The 21,792-nt window shown below is 34.9% G+C and overlaps 1 protein-coding gene across 2 annotated transcripts; it reads left to right on the top strand.

Moving 5' to 3' along the window:
* The first annotated feature begins 9,164 nt into the window (after positions 1 to 9,164).
* LOC129952796 (uncharacterized) lies at positions 9,165 to 14,354 on the top strand. 2 transcript variants are annotated; one of them, XM_056065620.1, is made up of 5 exons: positions 9,165 to 9,695; positions 12,524 to 12,734; positions 12,910 to 13,415; positions 13,512 to 13,771; positions 13,954 to 14,354. In XM_056065620.1, exons 2-5 carry the CDS (start codon positions 12,527 to 12,529, stop codon positions 14,153 to 14,155), a joined length of 1,176 nt encoding a protein of 391 aa, XP_055921595.1. In that variant the 5' UTR covers positions 9,165 to 9,695; positions 12,524 to 12,526; the 3' UTR covers positions 14,156 to 14,354. The 2 variants fall into 2 exon arrangements, with proteins under 2 accessions (XP_055921595.1, XP_055921596.1); XM_056065621.1 differs by having other exon boundaries at positions 12,503 to 12,734.
* Positions 14,355 to 21,792: the final 7,438 nt, after the last annotated feature.

Raw genomic sequence — 21,792 nt, 5'->3', positions numbered from 1 at the left:
TTTCTGCCAAGTTAGGAATTTAAAAAACAAATCTTTTAGTTTATACCACACCAAATCTTTTCGAAGGATCAAATTCAGCTTAAGATATGAATCCTTCTTCATACATACAAACATATAATTTGCTGTGTTGGCAAATTCGCTTTGTTTCTATTTAAAATTTGTTGTTGTTTGGATTTGGTAGATGTTGACAAGGATTCCTTATTTTTTCCTCATTCTCGTATATTTGAAATATTTATAGCTTCGTGTCCTTACCTTGTTTTTATTTCTGCAAACAGTGAAAATCTTTTCCAAATCCGCTGATACTTATTTCTTCGTCCTTTATCCAAAAAACGCAAACGCAAATAAATACTTAAAGTTAAATTGTGTCTTATTCTCCACCGACTGACTATGATTATATCTGAGATTGTTTTTATTTCTTCTTTAACCTAACCAAAAAGATGCATTTTTGGGGTGCATTTTAGGGAAGTCTTGGATAGGGTCCAACATTTAAATTCAAGGTAGGCTTTTGTGCACATTGGTATCCTTGTGATGGAACAAAGGACTCTGTTGGAAGTGTAGAGTATGTGTGGCCTGTCTGTGTTAGCCAAGCAAACGAAGTTGGATGAGTGTTGCTTTAAGTCACAGAGATACCTTCCTGGAAGAAGTGTTCTTTAGAGATGATTAGATTTGCCTTTGAATAAATTCAAAAACACACAAAAGGTTGATTTTGAGTGTACATAGAATTCCAAAATCATGATTCAAAATGCCATTCTGTGTCGTCCTGCATCTCTATACACCAATAAATGGCTTTGATTGGAAAAGGTTCGTCTTCAAATATGTACTCGGAAGTAAATTTGCTCAATTATTTTACCAAATACATATATATTTTTGAAAGTCTCCTTTTTCGAATGAGCAATGAATATGCACATGAATGTGAATGGCCATACCAATAATTAAATATTGATCATAAGAACATTATTTGATTTCCTTTTGGAATGATTTCACTCTCTTTCCCTCTCGTTCAATAACAATTAAGAATTAAAATGAAAGGTAAACGTTTACTTTGGGTTAACAATTATTATCGGAAGTAATAATAATTACAAGTTATGACTTTAACTTAATATAAATCGAAAATCCAAAAAGCTTTATAAAATATGAAAATTACAGAAGTTACATGAATTTGAATGAGGCAAAAGCTTAAAGGAATTTATATGAATGGTATTCAGTTATTACAGAAATTATTTATAGGAAAATTCAGAAGTGGGAGGAAATGTTTGAATAAGATTGTAAGTACATTATATTTGATATTTAAATGTGACTTGGTAAGTAAGTGTTCTTTTATTGAATGATGTCCCTTTTTTGATCTTGTTCAAGTATTTTGATTTTGATGAAATGTATGTATTCAAGAATTAAACATTATTGGATCCGAAAAAGAAAATAGGAACATAGGAATAGTTTAGAGAATTTTTTGAGTTAATCAATCAGTATGATATATTTTTCTTGTATGAAACTTTTACTGCAGTGAAACCTTTTCAAGCTAATGGATGGAGACGATCAACCAAAAAACAGCTATGGTATAACGCAGATTGCCTTAATGCTTTTCTTGCTTACGTTTGGCAAAAAAACACCGACCTCTGCTACCAAATTAGCTTACCAAAAAGCAAATAATGAATATAAAAGTATCTTACTTACTTACTTAAGGTGGCGCTTCAGTCCACGGCGGACCTGGGCCTCAACCAACATGCGTCTCCAGCCAGCTCGGTCCCTAGCTAGTTGTCTCCAGTTCCGTACGCCAAGTTGGTTGAGGTCCTCTCCCACCTGGGTGCGCCTGAGTCACGGTCTGCCTCTACTGCGCCGTCCCTCGGGATTGGATTTCAAGACCTTCCTGGCTAGAGCGTTGATGTCCATCCGCTCTACATGACCTAGCCATCTAAGCCGTTGGACTTTAATTCTGCTAACTAGGTCAGTGTCGCTGTACAGCCCGTACAGTTCGTCGTTATATCTTCTCCTCCATTCTCCATCTATGCGTACGGGACCAAAAATCACCCGAAGAATTTTTCTCTCGAAGCATCCTAAGACGCTCTCATCTTTCTTTGACATCGGGCACTCATCGGGCACTCATCGGGCATGCTTTCTTCCGACCATATTTTGCAGATGAGTTGTTGCATGCTCCCTACCAAGTCATCGCCTGCTGCTTTGAATAGTTCGGCAGCGATGCCGTCAGCTCCAGCAGCTTTGTTTGACTTAAATTTAATTATAGCTATCTTCACTTCGTCAAGGTCGGGTAGGCGGAATTGTTGATCTGCGTCGCCGAGGTTGAGTGGTTTTATCTCCCTTACAGCGGAATTCGGTTCGTCATCGCCGTTATATAATTTGGAGAAGTGATCTCTCCATATTCTCAGCATCGACTGCGGTTCTACTACGATGTTCCCCTGATCGTCTTTACAGGCTTCGGTTCGTGGCTGGTACCTTGGGAGGTTTTTACCTTTTGGTAAAATTTACGAACCTCATTCCTGTTGTGACATCCCTCTATCTCATCGATCGCGTGCTTCTCATGCTCTCTTTTTTTCCGTCTAAAAAGCCGGTGTTCCTCTCTCCTCTTCTTCTCGTAGAGCTCGCGAGCAGCTCTAACTACAGCGCCGTTTTGTATGCCTTTTTTTTTCTGCGTGCGCTTGCCGGCATTCGTCGTCAAACCAGGAAAAGGACATGGCAGTCTCATGCAATTGTAGCCGTCTAACGTCGAATCTTTTCACAGTACTTCCTTTTTTTGGCTTGGATTGGGATATCCGTAGCCGTACCTTGGCTACAATAAGGTAGTGGTATGAGTCAATGTTGGCCTCTCGGAATGTTCGGATATCCTGTATACTGGAAAAGTGTCGTGCGTCGATCGCAATGTGGTCAATCTGGTAGATGGTTGATTGATCAGGAGATTTCCATGTCCCCTTGTGGATATTGAGATGCGTGAACTGCGTATTAGCTACCAGAACGTCTCGCCCCGCAACAAAATCGACCAGTCTGAATCCGTTGTCGGAGGTGGTGTCGTGCAGGCTGTATCTCCCGATTATGCCACCAATAGACAATTTTAATGTCATAGCCAGGGCACTGATCATATGTCTTGTCCAAGAGCTCGAAGAATATGTCTTTGGTGTCTTCATCTTTCTCCTCTGTTTGGGCATGCGCGCATATTAGGCTTATGTTGGCGAATTTAGTCTTGATGCGGATTGTCGTGATGCGCCTGAGTCACGGTCTGCCTCTACTGCGCCGTCCCTCGGGATTGGATTTCAAGACCTTCCTGGCTAGAGCGTTGATGTCCATCCGCTCTACATGACCTAGCCATCTAAGCCGTTGGACTTTAATTCTGCTAACTAGGTCAGTGTCGCTGTACAGCCCGTACAGTTCGTCGTTATATCTTCTCCTCCATTCTCCATCTATGCGTACGGGACCAAAAATCACCCGAAGAATTTTTCTCTCGAAGCATCCTAAGACGCTCTCATCTTTCTTTGACAGGGTCCAGGCCTCAGCGCCATAAATGAGAACCGGGATGATGAGTGTCTTATAGATGGTGATTTTACATGCCCGAGAGAGGACTTTACTTCTCAATTGCCTTCTAAGTCCAAAGAAGCAGCGATTTGCAAGAGTTATTGTTCGTTTGATTTCAGCGCTGATGTCGTTGTCTGCATTAATAGCGGTGCCTAGGTAGACAAAGTCCTTAACTACCTCAAAGTTATAGCTGTCCATGGTGACGTTTTGTCCAAGACGTCGTCGTTCAGTGTCCTTTTTTGATGACAGCATATACTTGGTCTTGCCCTCATTGACCACTAAACCCATCTTCTTCGCTTTCGTCGCAATGCTCAAAAACGCTCCACTGACATCACGCTTTGATCTTCCAATTATGTCAATATCATCTGCGTATCCGAGTAATTGGATGGACCTTTGGAAGATTGTGACTCTAGTGTTGACGGTTGAGTTTTGCACAATTCTTTCCAGAACGATGTTGAAGAAGTCGCATGACAGTGCATCGCCTTGTCTAAAACCTTTTTTGACATCAAATGCATCGGTAAGATCTTTTCCGACCTTGATAGAGCAGCGTGCATTCTCCATCGTCATTCTGCACAAACGGATACGTTTGACAGGGATGCAAAAACTAGACATTGCTCGGTAGAGCTCTTCCCTATAGATGCTGTCATACGCGGCTTTAAAATAAATAAAGAGATGGTGGGTATCGATTTAGTGTGAATATTTGGTCGATAGTGGACTTTCCTGGTCTGAAGCCACACTGATAAGGACCAATCAGGTTGTTGACGAATGGCTTCAGACGTTCACATAATACGGCAGAGAGGATCTTATACGCAATGTTAAGGAGACTGATGCCTCTGTAGTTGGCGCAGTTTAGAGGGTCTCCTTTCTTATGTATCGGGCACACTATGCTGAGATTCCACTCATCGGGCATGCTTTCTTCCGACCATATTTTGCAGATGAGTTGTTGCATGCTCCCTACCAAGTCATCGCCTGCTGCTTTGAATAGTTCGGCAGCGATGCCGTCAGCTCCAGCAGCTTTGTTTGACTTAAATTTAATTATAGCTATCTTCACTTCGTCAAGGTCGGGTAGGCGGAATTGTTGATCTGCGTCGCCGAGGTTGAGTGGTTTTATCTCCCTTACAGCGGAATTCGGTTCGTCATCGCCGTTATATAATTTGGAGAAGTGATCTCTCCATATTCTCAGCATCGACTGCGGTTCTACTACGATGTTCCCCTGATCGTCTTTACAGGCTTCGGTTCGTGGCTGGTACCTTGGGAGGTTTTTACCTTTTGGTAAAATTTACGAACCTCATTCCTGTTGTGACATCCCTCTATCTCATCGATCGCGTGCTTCTCATGCTCTCTTTTTTTCCGTCTAAAAAGCCGGTGTTCCTCTCTCCTCTTCTTCTCGTAGAGCTCGCGAGCAGCTCTAACTACAGCGCCGTTTTGTATGCCTTTTTTTTTCTGCGTGCGCTTGCCGGCATTCGTCGTCAAACCAGGAAAAGGACATGGCAGTCTCATGCAATTGTAGCCGTCTAACGTCGAATCTTTTCACAGTACTTCCTTTTTTTGGCTTGGATTGGGATATCCGTAGCCGTACCTTGGCTACAATAAGGTAGTGGTATGAGTCAATGTTGGCCTCTCGGAATGTTCGGATATCCTGTATACTGGAAAAGTGTCGTGCGTCGATCGCAATGTGGTCAATCTGGTTGATGGTTGATTGATCAGGAGATTTCCATGTCCCCTTGTGGATATTGAGATGCGTGAACTGCGTATTAGCTACCAGAACGTCTCGCCCCGCAACAAAATCGACCAGTCTGAATCCGTTGTCGGAGGTGGTGTCGTGCAGGCTGTATCTCCCGATTATGCCACCAATAGACAATTTTAATGTCATAGCCAGGGCACTGATCATATGTCTTGTCCAAGAGCTCGAAGAATATGTCTTTGGTGTCTTCATCTTTCTCCTCTGTTGGGGCATGCGCGCATATTAGGCTTATGTTGGCGAATTTAGTCTTGATGCGGATTGTCGTGATGCGCTCCCTCACACTGTTGAAACTCAAGACTTTTTGCCTGAGTCTAGTTCCAATAACAAATCCACACCGAAATAGACGCTGTCTTTGTTCTCGGTAGCAGTCGCCGTAGTATATATCGCAGTCTTTTAGTTTGCGTTTGCCCGGTCCATCCCATCGCACTTCTTAGATGGCGGTATTATCTGCCTTGCAGCAGTTTAGGGCTTCCGCTTATTGTTTGGCTGCACTTGGTCTGTTAAGGGACCTAACATTCCACGTACATATCCGAAGTTCGTTGTCCTTATTTCGTTTGCGTGTGTTGTCAACAGTGAATCCGTCCGTATCCGAGGCTTGTTGGTGCTTCGCAACTAAAGGTATTTTTTACGTGGCCAGGAAGTCACCCCGACGGCACAACCTTCAACCTAGAGGGCCAGATCCTTAGTATAACTCTAAGGAAGGGGAGCCGGATAAACCGCTCCTAACAGGCCTGGGCTCCCAATATGTCGAGGAAGCCCACCGTTCACTATGTAGTTCAACCTTACTGGAACTGTAGACGCCACCATTGATTCCATCTCGAGTATTCGTCCGCTGCCGTTTATATAAGGAGAGGTGCCTTAGTGGAAACACCTCTTCCCCCTCTCTTGTTTGCTGCCCCCAACAACTTTCCACTGGTTTTGGAACCCATCTACAGTTGAGGAACTAGGCACCCGATGTTCACCACGGGAGGCGAGAGTAGGAGTTGATAAACAGAGGTGGGTTTTGAAAAAAAACTGTGGACGCTTGTGTCCTCTCGAATGCACATGTCTACCATTTGAACAATCATGACCAACAAATTACAGCAATACTGCTGTAAATGGAATCTAAAGATTAACACCGACAAAAAACACCACCGGAAGATACGCTAGGGATGAGAAATGGACCTGGGAAGGTGAGGAACTTGAAAAAGTCAAAGAGTACAAGTATCTAGGAGTAATCTTGACTCCCAAACTCTCTCTTGAGAAACACTTCAGAGCCAAGTTACATGATGCTAAAATTGCAGTTAACTGCAACTGGAAAGGGCTCCTTGGTAAGAAGAACGTCGCAACAAGTGTGAAATACAATCTTTTTGAGACGGTAGTAAGATCAATAATGTGTTATGCCGCACAGGTCTGGGGAGTTGTCCAATACGTTGACGTTGAAAAACTCTTATGAAGGAAAATTTTCCGTCTCCCAGAAAACACTTCAACGTACATGCTCCATTAAGAGACTGGACTTCATCCTATCTTCTTGAACACTCTGAAACTTCACTTCAGCTACATAAGAAAAATCATGGAATACTCCCCGCAAAGACTACCTAAAATAGTGGCCTCGTATAAAGTGCAACTCAAGTCCCAGTTCTTATGCGAGTGGTAAAGATTACGCTTGGAACATAACCTAAATCTGGACAGCGATACCCCCGAAAGATGGGAAGAAACCTTGGATGCCCTGTGGAACACTATTAAGGAAACAAAATGTGAACATTTTCATGAACGAGCAAGACAAAGTGAATCCAGGAACCTATATCGAGTGCTGGATCACAACTTTTTAAGCAATTATTTTCACGACAACAACAGTATATCTGAACAATCTTTAAAGCAGAATGAGTGCTTTTGCACCTAATATTATAACAACAATAACAACAACTGTTTCAATTCGATTCGATCAATTTTTACCAATTTTGCAAACTATTTTTTGTAGATTTTATTTTTTTATAAAAAAACGGACTGTTGGATTTTTATAAAAAAAAACTACTGAATATCGAAAACAATATTTTCTGTGAAATAACAAAAGTTTGAAGACAATATTTTTAATTTTGGAAAAGCTATTTAAGTCAAAAGTAAATTTTTACCAAGTTTTAGTATTGATTTTTTTGTTAGGTTTTTATTTTTTGTAAAAACCTGTCAATTAGATTCTTTTCAAAATTTTAATTAAAAAATAAAAGTAGTTAAAACACATAATCTAAAATTTTTGAAAAGATGTTTGAGTCGAAATTCAATTTTTAACAAACTTTTAGTAGGTAGGAAATGTTTTTTTAGGTTTTTATTTTTTTTTAAAAAACTGTCCATTCGATTTTTCTTAAAATTTTGTTTCGTGGTGAATTTTATATTATATAAAATTAAACTCAAGTCTCATGCGTTATTTGTATATTTAGGGTTAACCAAAAACCACCTAAGCAATTTACTTGAGAGCCCTTTCTATATCTTTCTGTATTATTATATTGTATAACAAACTTTATTTGAAGTCGATATCTCTACTGGTCCTTGATTTATGGACGACCAAAAAAACGTCGCGAACGTACGGACTCACGGACGTTCAATAAAATCATATCAGAGAATCAATCTTATCTTAGAAATTTGATTTATGTAATTTTTTTCAAAGGGTAAGGGGCGTGGTGTATACCCATTTTTGCATGCATATTAATAATGAAAACAACATCTTCAAAGTGATTTAAAGGTAATGGGAAACCTCATTTACCTACGAAAGAGAATAATTTATCGAATATGCATTCTTTCAAAAATTATAGAAATGTTGATTAACTTATAAGTTTAAGAAAATTTAAATTTTCGACAGAGAGCGTGACATCAGGACGAAAATCAGACTTCTGTTGAATTAGAAGAAACCTTTTGGACGGTTCAATACACATATTAAACAACAAAATAAATAATGGTGTACCCGAGGGCTCTATTCTGTCTCCGAAAGGAATCAAACGAAATCACATTAGTGTCGAAGGTACCCAATTAACAATTTGTAACCTGAGTTTCAAAATTACCGCGGTAATAATATTACTTTCAATAACTTTGGTCATAAAGTGGTTTGTAATTGGTTAATTTATGAACTGTAGTTGTTTACCAGTAAAAAAAAGTCTTAATTTCAACTTTAAGTTTAATTCAGGTAAGAATTTATCCCTAAAACCTGGTTATTTGTGAGCTTCAGTTAGATTTTCGTTATAAAAAAACTTTTTTGGACAGCGTCGTTCAAATTTAGATTATTTTTAACCGCAATGTAACTTTTGAAGAGTTTTCGGTTAAACAATAACCAGTTTAAGTGGTTAAAAACAAACCACGTTAGAAATTTGTTCCAAAATAACTTATTTTTTTAGTTGCAAAATAACCAGATCTGTTCTTTTGACAGCGGGGTTCTAATTAAGATTATTTTTTAACCGCAATGTAACTTTTAATTAATTTTCGGTTAAACAATAACCATGTTTAAGTGGTTAAAAACAAACCACGTTAGAAATTTGTTTCAAAATAACTTATTTTTTTAGTTGCAAAATAACCAGATCTGTTCTTTTGACAGCGTGGTTCTAATTTAGATTATTTTTTAACCGCAATGTAACTTTTAATTAATTTTCGGTTAAACAACAACCATGTTTAAGTGGTTAAAAATAAACCACGTTAGTTTGGTTTCAAAATAACGTATTTTCTTTGTTCTCAGTTTCCATATTCATCGAAAATCAGTATTGCCACAAGTTTCATTTTGAATAAGCCCCAAATGCTTCTAAAATTCGCTACTTTTTGGGTTCAATGTATAATTTGTAAAGTCAAAAGTAGCTAAACAAATTTATGATTATAATTATTCTTCAATTTAAAATGTGCATTTTAACACACTTCGTAAATTTACATTCGCCAGAATAATTTTTTAAGCAAATCTTGCAACAAACACCAAACGTTTTGAATATTAACAAACACACCAAAATGTCCGAAATGGCAAACTCGTAGTATATGTGAAAATCCGTGAGAGAATATGTGTAAATCTGTCTCCAAAAAGAGATTTCAGAAAAATCAATTCGTCCTGTAAAACATTCAATAATTTTCCCAATGTAATTCATTATTAAAGGGAAAACAAAATTGCGACACATCCGTGAAGAATTAATTTCTGTTCTCAATGTAAAATCCCATTAAACATACAAAGATCCAAATACAAACATTTCATTTGCAGTGGTAACACTGATCGCGATTGTTATTTTTGTTTCTCTCCTTTCATATTTTTTGGGTTTTCCATTACCCGATTAACCAGTTTCATTTTAGTTCAGTCTTGCAGATTGCAGTTGAGTTGATGAAGTTGAGTGCGTTGCTTGTCGGTCGTGTATTGATTTAATATCGTTTTCTATAGTGTGATTTGTGGCGTATAGTGTAATAAAATAAATAATTATATAAATTGGAGAAAAAGGTAAGCAAATAATTATTTTTTCAATTATATTCATTTTATTTACTTATTTGTTCATATAGTAGGTAGCAAAAGTAGAAAAATAACCACAGCCGTGTTGTTTGGGTTATTTTTTTACTTGCATTCATATGGAATGAGTAGCAAAATAACGTGAACTGCCTTTTTTCAGTTATTTTCTTACTTTTGTTCATAGGATGCAAGTAGAAAAATAACCACAGCCGTGTTGTTTGGGTTATTTTTTTACTTGCATTCATATGGAATGAGTAGCAAAATAACGTGAACTGCCTCTTTTCAGTTATTTTCTTACTTTTGTTCATAGGATGCAAGTAGAAAAATAACCACAGCCGTGTTGTTTGGGTTATTTTTTTACTTGCATTCATATGGAATGAGTAGCAAAATAACGTGAACTGTCTTTTTTCAGTTATTTTCTTACTTTTGTTCATAGGATGCAAGTAGAAAAATAACCACAGCCGTGTTGTTTGGGTTATTTTTTTACTTGCATTCATATGGAATGAGTAGTAAAATAACGTGAACTGCCTTTTTCAGTTATTTTCTTACTTTTGTTCATATGACGAGCGATTGTTTTTTACTTGCTTTTTTGGCCCATATTTAGTTTTTAGTTCAGTTTGTGCTCTTCTATCGTTCGCTCGTGTCCTTTGATAATAAAAACAACAATTAATTAGTATTCTTTGAGCTATATATCTAACTCGCCTTGTATCTTTCAATATAAAAAATCTTTCGTTGGTGTCCTTTATAATAAAAACAACAATTTAATATTCCTTGAGCTATATTTAACTCGCCTTGTATCTTTCAATATAAAAAAATCTTTCGTTCGTTTCCTTAATAATAAAAACAACAATTTAATATTCCTTGAGCTCGCCTTGCATCCTTCAAAATGAATTCAATTATAAAACATAAAGTTTGTAGCCGGTCAACATTTAAAAGAAAAATTAAAAAAGTCCTAGTTAATATGCGTAGTGTGGAAAGTAATCCAATAAAACTTTCTGAAAACTTTGGTTGTGAAATCTCTAGTGTTGAAAACCTTCAGCTCATCTTATCTGAACATGAAGATGAAAATGACATTTCTGATAGCTTCGAAGTTTCTACCAATTTAATAAACCAAAATTGTGAAAATATAGCAAAAGAACTTAAAAACTGGGCAATACAATATAATATACCCCATATTTGTTTGCGTGATTTACTTAATATTTTAAAAGTAAGTCATCCTTATTTACCAGCAGACGCTCGAACACTTTTAAATACGTCCTGTTCGGTTGGACAGGAATTTATTGACGTTCCACCTGGCAAATATTGGCATTTTGGTTTGGTGCGCGCTTTAACAAAAGTTGTTACAACCTTCGAGAATTGTCCAACAGAAACATGCTTAGACTTTAACATTGATGGTATTCCTGTCAGCAAAAGTTCAAAAGGTCAATTTTGGCCCATTTTGTGTTCACTAGAAGGTTTGGTTTTGCAGCCTCTTGTTATAGGAGTTTATTACGGAACAGCAAAGCCTGCAAATGTTCATGAATTTCTTAACGTATTCCTTGAAGAGGCTAAAACTGTTGCGAATTTAACTATCGGTTCAAAAACTTTTAATTTTAAAATAAGAAACTTTATATGTGATGCTCCCGCCCGTTCTTATTTAAAAGGTATAAAAGGACATAATGGTTATTTTGCTTGCGAAAGGTGCAACGTAGAGGGAGATTACAACTATAACACTCATCAAATGTGCTTCCCAAGTTTATCAAAGGCAATAAGAACTAATTCATCCTTCCGGTCTAGGACTCATGAAGATCATCATATCCTTCCGTCACCTTTAGAAACTCTTCCAATCAACATGATAGAAAATTTTCCTTTAGACTATATGCATTTAATATGTTTAGGTGTTATGAAAAAGTTATTGCTTATCTGGATAAAAAACAGGTCTCTTAAAACAAAACTTTCTTCGAAAAATATTGAAACAATTTCGGAATCCTTACTTTCAATGCGAAAATATACTCCATGTGAATTTAACCGAACTGCTCGGGGGCTTGATGTAATCAGTTTTTGGAAGGCCACGGAGTTTAGAACGTTTTTACTATACCTAGGTCCTGTTGTTTTGAAAAATTCTATTGATGAAAAAGTATACGAACATTTCATGCTCTTACACTGCGCTGTTACAATATGTCTAAGTCAAAATAATATGAAGTTTATCGGAATCGCAAATTCACTGTTCACAACATTCATACAAGGTTTTTCTAAACTATATGGAAGAGAAAACATAAGTTACAACGTTCATAATTTGTATCATATTGTAGATGATTGCAAACTCTATGGTTCTTTGGATAATATAAGTGCTTTCAAATACGAAAATCGCTTACAGTATTTGAAACGAAGAATTAGATCCGGAAATAGGCCACTTGAACAAATAGCAAACCGAATCTTAGAAGATTTTGAAAATTTACAAAGCCCTGTACAAGCAAACAGGTTTCCAATTTTGTATGATGCAGATAAAAATAGAAAAATTAAAGGATGTAAAGGAATTTTTAAAGCTATTAAACTTAAAGAGTTTGTTCTGAAGTCTTGCGAAGCCAATTGTTTCTTTTTAACAAAATCCAATCATATTGTTCGAATGGAATTTGCAACATTTAAAAATGACATTCCCGTTATTTTTGGTAAAAGTTTACAGGAAAAAACAAATTTCTACGAACAGCCATTTCGTTCTGATTTTTTAAATGTTTTCACGTCGAAAGAAGAAATGGATGAGGCTCGGTTTTGGTCCATTGACATCATTATGTTTAAGATGTTTAAGCTTACACTTAATTCAGAATCCGTTTTCTATCCTTTAGTCCATGCAACAAGCGAGAATGTTTCAAGTGGTGGAAACTGTGGAGGGCAACGATAAGTTTGTGACAGCCGTTCCAAAGAGCTGGGTCATCAATGGCTCCATTTTGCTGTGGCCGTTAAGGAGAAGGGATATGTTAAATGGTCGCAAGAACTGCATCAACCCAGAGGACGACTGGAACCAAATTAAATGCCGCTTGATCTTTGATGGAATTGGTAAGAATACATTTTAGTAAATTTGGTAGGTAGGACTTAAAATTTTGCCAGCTAATTTTTATATAACAATTTTTAAAATATTAAATACTAAGTTTTTCAACTTATAAATATATATATTAATATAATAATTATATTAATTAATATAATATAATATAATATAAATATTTTTTTTAAGATACGTGGGAGCAAGCCATACAAAAAGAAAAAACAGCGGAATTGTTGTCCTCTGACGAGAACGATTTTGAACAGTCCCCACAGTTCTGTGATTCTGTGATCATTTCTGACCTCAACACACTCATGTCAGAGATAATAACAGATGGCAAACTCCTTGACGGCCCAGTTGAAGCAGTTGAAAGTTTACCACATGCAAGTGGAAAATCTTCCCAAAATACATTGGCCATGGAGGCCAATTTCCAAAGGCTGACCGAAAACCAAAATCAAATTAAAGCCTCGCTCGATTCTCTTCACAAAGAATCCTCCGCAATGAAGCAGATGCTTACCGAATTTTTTGCAAAAACCGAAGTAACGATGAATATAATCATCGATAAGTTGTGCGTGAATATGGAGCGCAAAGAAAAAATTGATGTTTTTCCCGAAAATTTGTTGCCCATATCCACGCAAGAAGCGTTGGAGGAAGTGGAGGAGAGGATTGGGGCCGACCCTTCGTTTAAACGATTAGTCGTAAGATTCTTTTTTTATTATAATTGAACACTTAAAGAAATGTAATTGTTTTGCAACATTTTCTAAAAGCTTATATTTTTCTTTTCATTTAAACAGATTCGAAAATTGGGCACATTCGGTGGAATGAATGCCAATAAAACTATAAGAACCATCGCCAAGCTGTTCTTCCACGACAAGCTGTTGTCCGAATTTTCCTGGCTGGGAACATCCAACAAAAAGAAGTTTGTTGGATATAAAAACGTCTTCGCAGCAGTAGTTGAGGCGGTAAGAGACCGCTACCCAAACTACTCCGACATCGATGCTGCTAATTTCTTTAAAACTTATTTGAAGCAGGCTCGTTTTCGGATGAAACTTTTGTAAGTACATTTGTACAAAACTCATAAAAGTATATTATATATTTCTTATTATGAGGCGTTTGTCTTTATACCGTTTGATTTGTTTTACTATATTCTTTACCAAATTTTTGTTTTATTTAAATTATTAAAGTTACATACTTGCATATTTTAATAAAAACATACATTTTTCTTCTTTTCCACAGGAATGAAAATGAGAGACCAACAACCGTAAAAGCAACAACAACAACAACAACAGCAACAGCAACAGCAACAGCAGCAGCAGCAACAACGACAACAACAACAACAACAACACCATCAACAACAACAGCATCAATAGCAATAGCAACAGCAGGACCAACAACTACACCAACACCAACAACTACACCAACACCAGTATTTATGTAATATAATTATTATTAATATTTAGTTTTTAATTAAATTTAAGATTTCTAGTTTTAAGTTAAGTTAAGAAAAAGTTATATTTAAACTAAAATATATATTTACACAAAAGTAATTTTGAAACCATATTTCTTTTATTTACAAGGCTATTTACTTTCAGCTGGAAAACGGTTATTTATAAACCAGTTTTGGAACCAAATACAGGGTTTTTTCCAAACCTAGTAAAAACCCTACTTTAAAATTATATTGGTTATTAAAAAACCTAAAATATAGGTTTCAAGGAAACCAAAATAAAACGGTTATTAAAAAGCTGCAAAATAACGCTCGGAAAAAAACGTTTTAGAAGCGTTAAATGCGTACCATATAAAAACGGTTAGTTTTTAACTCCAAAAAGTAGTTTTAAACTAACTGCTTTTAACCGGCTTTGAAATAACCACTACAGAACTCAGGTTACAAAGTTACTGCCCAAATCGGGTAATGGGAACGTCTCTGGAACGTTTCTGAGACGTCTTTCGAACCGATTTCAAACTTTTACGGTAAATAACCTAGGGTTATAATCCGGTTTATAAACCGTTTTTTAACCAAAAATTGTTTATTGGGTAATTATGACCTGTCATCAGATCATACTCCAGTGATTCTATCACTAAGTGAATCGGAAGTACTAGAAATAAGTAATCCAAATTTTGTAAATAAGAAAACAACCTGGAATGATTTTAGAGAAAAGCTTTTAAGTTTTATAAATTTAAGATTTCCCAGGGATACAATTGAGCAAATTGACCATGAAGTGGAACAATTTATTGCTGATGTGCAACAGGCCGCTGAAGAAAGTACTCCAACATATTCTAATAGAAGACAAAATGAAATAAAATATCCTTTAGAGATAAGAGAATTGATAATAGAGAAAAGAAGAGCTCGAAGAAAATGGCAAAATAGTAGATTTCCAGATGATAAAACAACGTTTAACCGTATAAGCAACAGTCTTAGAAAACAAATTTACAAATTCAAAAACGATTCACTCAGTACATTCCTAAGGAATTTAACGACTGATGCTTCAAACGATTTTGCCGAAAGCAGCCAAACGCCTGAAAAGACCGCAGTTACGAAACTCGCCCTTGAAATCCCAAGATGGGAAATGGATCGGTAACCCGAAAGAAAAAGCTAACCTTTTCGTAAAACATCTTGCGAATGTTTTTAAGCCATACTCATCAAACGCGGCTGAAAATAGCTTACAATTTGTTGTGGTAATACAAAATCACCAGGTTACGATCTGATTACTGTTCAGGTTATGAAAGAAATGCCATTGAAAGCCTTCATAAAACTCCAATATATAATAAATGCATTCCTTAAGCACCGGTATGTCACGCACCATTGGAAAATTGCTGAAGTAATTATCATACCAAAGCAAGGTAAACCACCTACAGAAGTGACGGCTTACAGACCAATATCGCTTATACCAATTATGGCAAAAGTTTTTGAAAAACTGCTTCTGAAGAGACTTAGCAACATCATAGAAGAAATAAGGTTAATCCCAAACCATCAGTTTGGCTTTAGAAATAAACATTCCACGCTAGACCAAGTTCATAGAATTTCGGATGTAATAGAAAAAGCATTAGAAGAAAAACAAGTATGTTCAGCTATTTTCTTAGATGTTGCTCAAGCTTTTGACAAGGTTTGGCATGAGGGACTTGAGTACAAACTGCAAAGGGATCTTCCCAGGCAGTACATTGAAATATTAAAATCGTAAATCTCAGACCGATTTTTTAGAGTAAGGTACGATCAAGAATACTCGGAATTGAAGAAAATAGAAGCCGGTGTACCACAAGGAAGTGTCCTAGGTCCTACCCTGTATTTACTATACACAAGGGATATTCCAGTTGGTAATCACACCATACTGGCTACTTTTGCAGATGATACCGCATTTTGGTACCCGAAAAATATGTCTCTTAGGCAACAGTAAAACTACAAAATGCAGTCGACAAAGTGAGAGCTTGGACCGAAAAAAGCCTGTTTGGACCTATGGAATCCAATTATGGGGCTGTACAAAGAAAACAAATACCGAAATCATCCAAAATTCCAAAACAAAGTCCTTTGGAATAGTTAATTCACCTTGGTAAGAAATACTGATCTACATCGTCACTCACAAATAGAAATGGTTACAGAAGTTGTTTCAAAATACGCTGTATCGTACAACCATGTTCGGAAATTAAGAAGAACCAAGCCTCATGAGCTTATGCTCTAAAAAAAATGGGAAAAGTTTAAACTTCCCCCAAAGTGATTGTACAAAATTTAGAAAGAAAAATCGGAAGTCGATCCTTCAAGATTGGTCCTGATGAAGAGGTGGTTTAAGTGGTTAAAAGTCCCACACTAGTTGGTGTCGAATACTGCCAAGTGTCTTTTGGAGATTTCCTCCTGTCAAAAACAAATTTTTTAGCCGTACTTCGCGAATGTTGAGTACTTTACCACATTTTTGTCTTTCTCAATGTTGAAATATAAAGGAATTTTAAAACCAGTTGCCATTAAAATCTTCTTTTACGCTCTCTTTAATTTTTCTAATCATATCAAAAACTTCTTGAAAAAAACTTTGATTTAATTTTTAAGCTGACGTCATATTCATTTATTTGTTATGGTTTATATGGGTCAGTTTTGATTTATGTTAGAGACTGAAAATTGAGGTGTTATAATTTGGTACATTTTTGTCATCGATTGAAGGGATTTCTTGTTATATCTTAAACTTGACATCAACGATCCAACCTATTCAGCTTATTACTCCTAAGAATTCTTAAAGTTGTTAGATGTTATTTTGTATTGAAAAATTCAAGTTTCCCAGCACTCATCCTCTCTAGATTTTCACCATTCAATAGCAGAGAAATAGCTTCCCAGAAAATTAATATTATTATAAGTTGAAGAAGCATCCTATCAGTATCAAGGACTTGAATGCATCAAACTCTTGATATTGACACTTTTCAGAAAGCACAAAGTCATAGCCATTCAAGTATCAAATTCATATTTCCAGAGAAAACTATTCACCATGAAAAGGAAAATATCAACAGCTATTTCGGAGAAATCATAATAATTCGCAAAATAATTCTAAGAAAACTGTTTCCAGATTTCACAGAAAAGAATCTTCTTAAAGTGAAGTAAATGTTGAATAGATTTTGGTGGCAAATTACAAAATATTACAACTTAATGAGGACAAGTTAAAAAGATTAAAAATTGATGGCGTTTATTAAAAAAAAAAAGAAAAACATAAATCTCCTAATTTGTGCTGCTCTTAGGCTTTAAGGGAAGCCCTAAACGATAGATACTCCTATTCCAAAAAGTCCTAAATACCATGAAAATCGTGTCTCAAAATCATTATACATTATTAATATATCAATAAATAAATCATACAAAAATAAGTATGTCCTTATCTTTATGTGAAGAAGGATAAAGGAGCTTCTTCAAACTCTTTCCACTAACCACTAAAGCTTTTAAGTCTTATGTTATACTATTTTAACAAAAGAGCATAAATAAAAGGCTTCATTTATGATTCTAGAAAAAAACATTATCCTTGAAGATATAAATATATGTTTACATATATCGTAGAAAATATCATCGGAATTTCAAATTTATGTAAAAACATTAAACAAATTCAATCCCCAGCCCAACTGATAAAAGGAATGCCTAAGGTGGTTGAATCGAATAGCCTTTTGACCAAAATACTCAAACCATCAACACAAATTTCACATAAAGATAAATAAAAATAACCATTAGAAAAAAGGTATTAGACATTTATCATTTATCATTCCATTTTACTGGGTTACAAAAGCCTTTTTTTTCCAAGAAAGTCAGTTTTATAATATTTCTAAATGCTTTCCTTTAAGGAGCACATCTCAACATAACAACAACAACAACAACAAAAATGAGGTAATTTATATATTTGCATGAACTTTATTGTAATGTGATATTAATCTTCTTTGACGTCATAGATGGAAATAAATTTTAAATTATGCAAAGGGTAGCACTGATGTTCGTAGTATTTAGGTTTGTACATAAATTAGGGAATGAATTTGGAAAAGATATGCGACCGAGTGACGCATCGTCGGTCGTCGCGTCGTCGTGGAAAGGTTGGGTGTTAGAAACCTGCAGAATTTTGAGGGTGGCTCTTAGGAATATTTATTCATTTTTGAAATAATTAGAGATTTAGAAATTATTTATGTGTGTTTGAGCTATTTTTTTGTGGAGACAATCATTTGTATAAGTTATGCTATAAAATTTATTTCTTCTAAATTTATGTATTGCAGTAAGAAGTGGAAGATAATATATTTCAATCGATTTCTCTGTCTATTAAAATGTAATTTTCTTATTCATTGTCTGAATTATGAACTGAATAACAAAAAGTGTTTTTATTGATTGAAGTATTATCAGTAGTACTTAAAGTAGTAGAGTAGTAAAAGAAACAGCACTGCCGTAAGAATGTTGAGTGTGTATTTTAAATCATATTTTAATTTTTGTAGTAGGTTCTAATGGGAAATTGTTTAAGGAGTTATAAGCAAATATTAGAAGAAAAATTAGTAAAGTCACTTTTCTTATTTGTGAACAGTTTTTAGTAACAATACAAGCAAGGAGTTAAAAATGTGTCAAGTTAGAACTTTTATAAAAGATTTTAATGATACAGAAGACAAACTTATAAAGAAATATTTTACTTTGGTTTTTCAAAATTTTGTCTGTGTCTGATAATCAAAAATGTCTAATTTTTGCTCCCAAGAAAATTGCGTGGGTGGTTTTTTTACCATAGCAGTTTAAAAAAAGGTGAACATTTTGGTTAACCCTAAATACTAAAAGCGCAAGGAGCTTGAATTAAATTTTATATAATGTATTGTAACGTGATATCAAAGAAATATATTTTTTGAAAAAAATCCGATCAACGGTTTTTTTATAAATCAAAAAAACTGAAAAAAAAATTTTACACTTCCAAAATTTTACGACTTAAATATGATTTCATCTCCAAAACAATTTTGTGCAAACAAAAATAATGTTTTTGACATTTGGTTAAATTTTGAAAAAAATCGTATTAACAGTTTTTTTTATAAAAAATAAAAATCTAAGAAAAACATTACTCATAGTTGGTAAATATTGAATATCGATTCAAATATCTTTTCAAAAAATTAAAATTAAGGCTTCAAAATTAATTTATCTTATAAAAAATATTGTTTTCAACATTCTGAAAAATGTTGAGAAAAATACAATAGACAGTTTTCTTACAAAAAATAAAAACCTAAAAAATAAAAATTAAAGTTGGTAAAAATTGATTTTCGACACAAATAGCTTTTCAAAAATTATAGATATTGGCTTCAAACTTATTTTATTTCAAAGAAAACATTGTTTTTGATATTCAGTAATTTTTGTATAAAAATCCAACAGTCCGTTTTTTCATAAAAAAATAAAATCTACAAAAAATAGTACACAAATTTGGCAAAGATTGATACGAGTACATATAGACAAACTTTTAAGCAAGACAAATCGACAGACGGGATGGGAAGTTATCAGTGTGGGTCGCATCACGGCCTCTTTTTTTTAATATCGGTCTTTAAAATTTTAAATGATAATCGGAAAGTTTGAAATTCTGATTATTTATATGTTTCTTTATTGGACTTTATATGAAATTTTGAAAACAAATTGAATTTAATACTTTCATGTTTTTATTTAAAAACAAGTTTTGAATGTAATTTTAGGTGCTGATTTCTAGGTTTAAGTTATTTTATTTCTTAAAATATATTTCAACACGACAGACTCTTTAGAAAAATTACTTTCAAACAATTTAAGCACAAATTTTATAGCGTTTCATTGAAATTTATTTCAGACTAGTAAAAGATAATAAATTATGAAGATTTTTGAATAATTTTATGAAATACTTTAAACATTCAAATTGAATTTTGAAGAAAAGGATTATAGATTCGGAAAACCATCACGAATTGTATTGAAAAGAGTCTCAACAAACTTAATATATGTGTTTGTTTTCGAATGTTTTAAATAAGTACTTCAAAAACTTGATACTTAATACTAGTTCCTTTCGGCCCTAAAATCTAACTAAAACACGCTTTAAGTACATATTATACCGAAAAACTACTTAAAACTAGAACAATCACTGCTGCAAACCTAACTATCCCATATTTTGTTTGTTTTTAATTTTTTTTTTATTTTACTTTTTTTTTGTACAAGGGTTGCCTATCCACGGTTCTTCGTCTGACGTGGTAGATAAGCGGAACTGCCGATCTATCCTGTATCAGACAGCAACTGTCTAAGAAGAGGAAAACTTCTGGTAAAATGAAGCCGCTCAAGGTTGCATTCTCAAAATGTTTGTCATTCGGATAGAACGCCCCCAAAGTTAAATTGTTGGTCGAAGACATAGCTCTTGCAATGTGACCTCGGGTTTCATCACAAAATTTTCAATTCTGTTCATTCGAGTCATGCACATAGGATCTCGTTGGAATAGTAACGATTCGGCTCTTAGATATAAGCTGGTCGAAATATAAATTCTTATCTAACCAGACACCAAGGTATTGCAATACACTTTTGCTCGTTAATCACTGTCCGTGAAGATCAACGATAACCATCTTGCGACAATTCTTGCACGTATCCCTCGTGGCACTAGCCAACAAAGTCCAGAACAGAATTGTCTCCGACTTCTGGACATTTATTTTCAGTTTCCAACCGTCGCAATATCACTGAGTCTTGTCAAAATCACTCTTCAAATTCCAATAATATCAACCTTTCATGCCGTTCTGAACGCTTTTCCAAACCAACCAGAACAGCACATGTACATTGTTGTTTTGATTTTTTCCATTGGATATCGGAAACGAGTTTAGACGCAGTAGGAATTGTGTCATGGCCCTCCTTGAACCCGAACTGTTTATCTGGAATTATTGTGTTGTCCGCGGTCCACTTTCCTGATGCTCGGAAGACGACTTATCGACCGAAGATTTGACGGGTTGCAGTTGAACTACAGCGAGACTCCAATGAACTGGATTATATGCATTATTCAGTGAAGAGTGTGTTATAAATATCAACTAACTCCATCGGTAAATTTCTTAGTACAGCGTAGGATATACCATCGACGTCTGCTGACTTTTTGGTTTTTATTGAGTTGAAGATGAGCTGAAGCCCAATCTTTGTCATTAGCAAGGGACAATCCAACGGGCTAACCATCAGGCTACGGATACTACAGACTTAGATGAAATATGAAAAACAATAAATGCAATTTAACCAACGTTATATATCGTTATCCATTTCAACTCAAACTTTAAATACCTAAGACTTGTTTCATTTAAACAAAACAATCAGTAGATTAATTTAGTTGTTGTTCATAATTTATTTTAAACTTATGAATATTGAAATAACCCAATAACAATAAAACACAGAGTACAGTCCCCTCAATTTCCGTTTCTATATAGTTCACACATTTAAAAAAAAAATCTTTTATATTAATAACTTAGATAATTTAACAAAACAAAACCTTTAAAATGAATGTCAATGGCGAATCATAAACATACAAAACATAACTACACGAGATACGAGTAACACCTTATAAAAGTTCAACGGCACGATAAAGTTCAAAATGACTAAAGTGTATACTGTTGATTTTTTAATTCATCTAGATTCTA

Source organism: Eupeodes corollae, chromosome 3, assembly GCF_945859685.1.
Source record: "Eupeodes corollae chromosome 3, idEupCoro1.1, whole genome shotgun sequence".
NCBI lineage: Eukaryota > Metazoa > Arthropoda > Insecta > Diptera > Syrphidae > Eupeodes > Eupeodes corollae.
The sequence above is the reverse complement of the archived record's forward strand: the minus strand, read 5'-3'. Positions and strand labels throughout refer to the sequence as shown.

Excerpts from the sequence above, each read along its gene's own strand:
- LOC129952796 (XM_056065620.1), top strand. The coding sequence starts at position 12,527 with ATGCAACAAGCGAGAATGTTTCAAGTGGTGGAAACTGTGGAGGGCAAC. Across the intron at positions 12,735-12,909 it reads CTTGATCTTTGATGGAATTG|ATACGTGGGAGCAAGCCATA; the intron begins GTAAGAATACAT and ends ATTTTTTTTAAG. Across the intron at positions 13,772-13,953 it reads CGTTTTCGGATGAAACTTTT|GAATGAAAATGAGAGACCAA; the intron begins GTAAGTACATTT and ends TCTTTTCCACAG.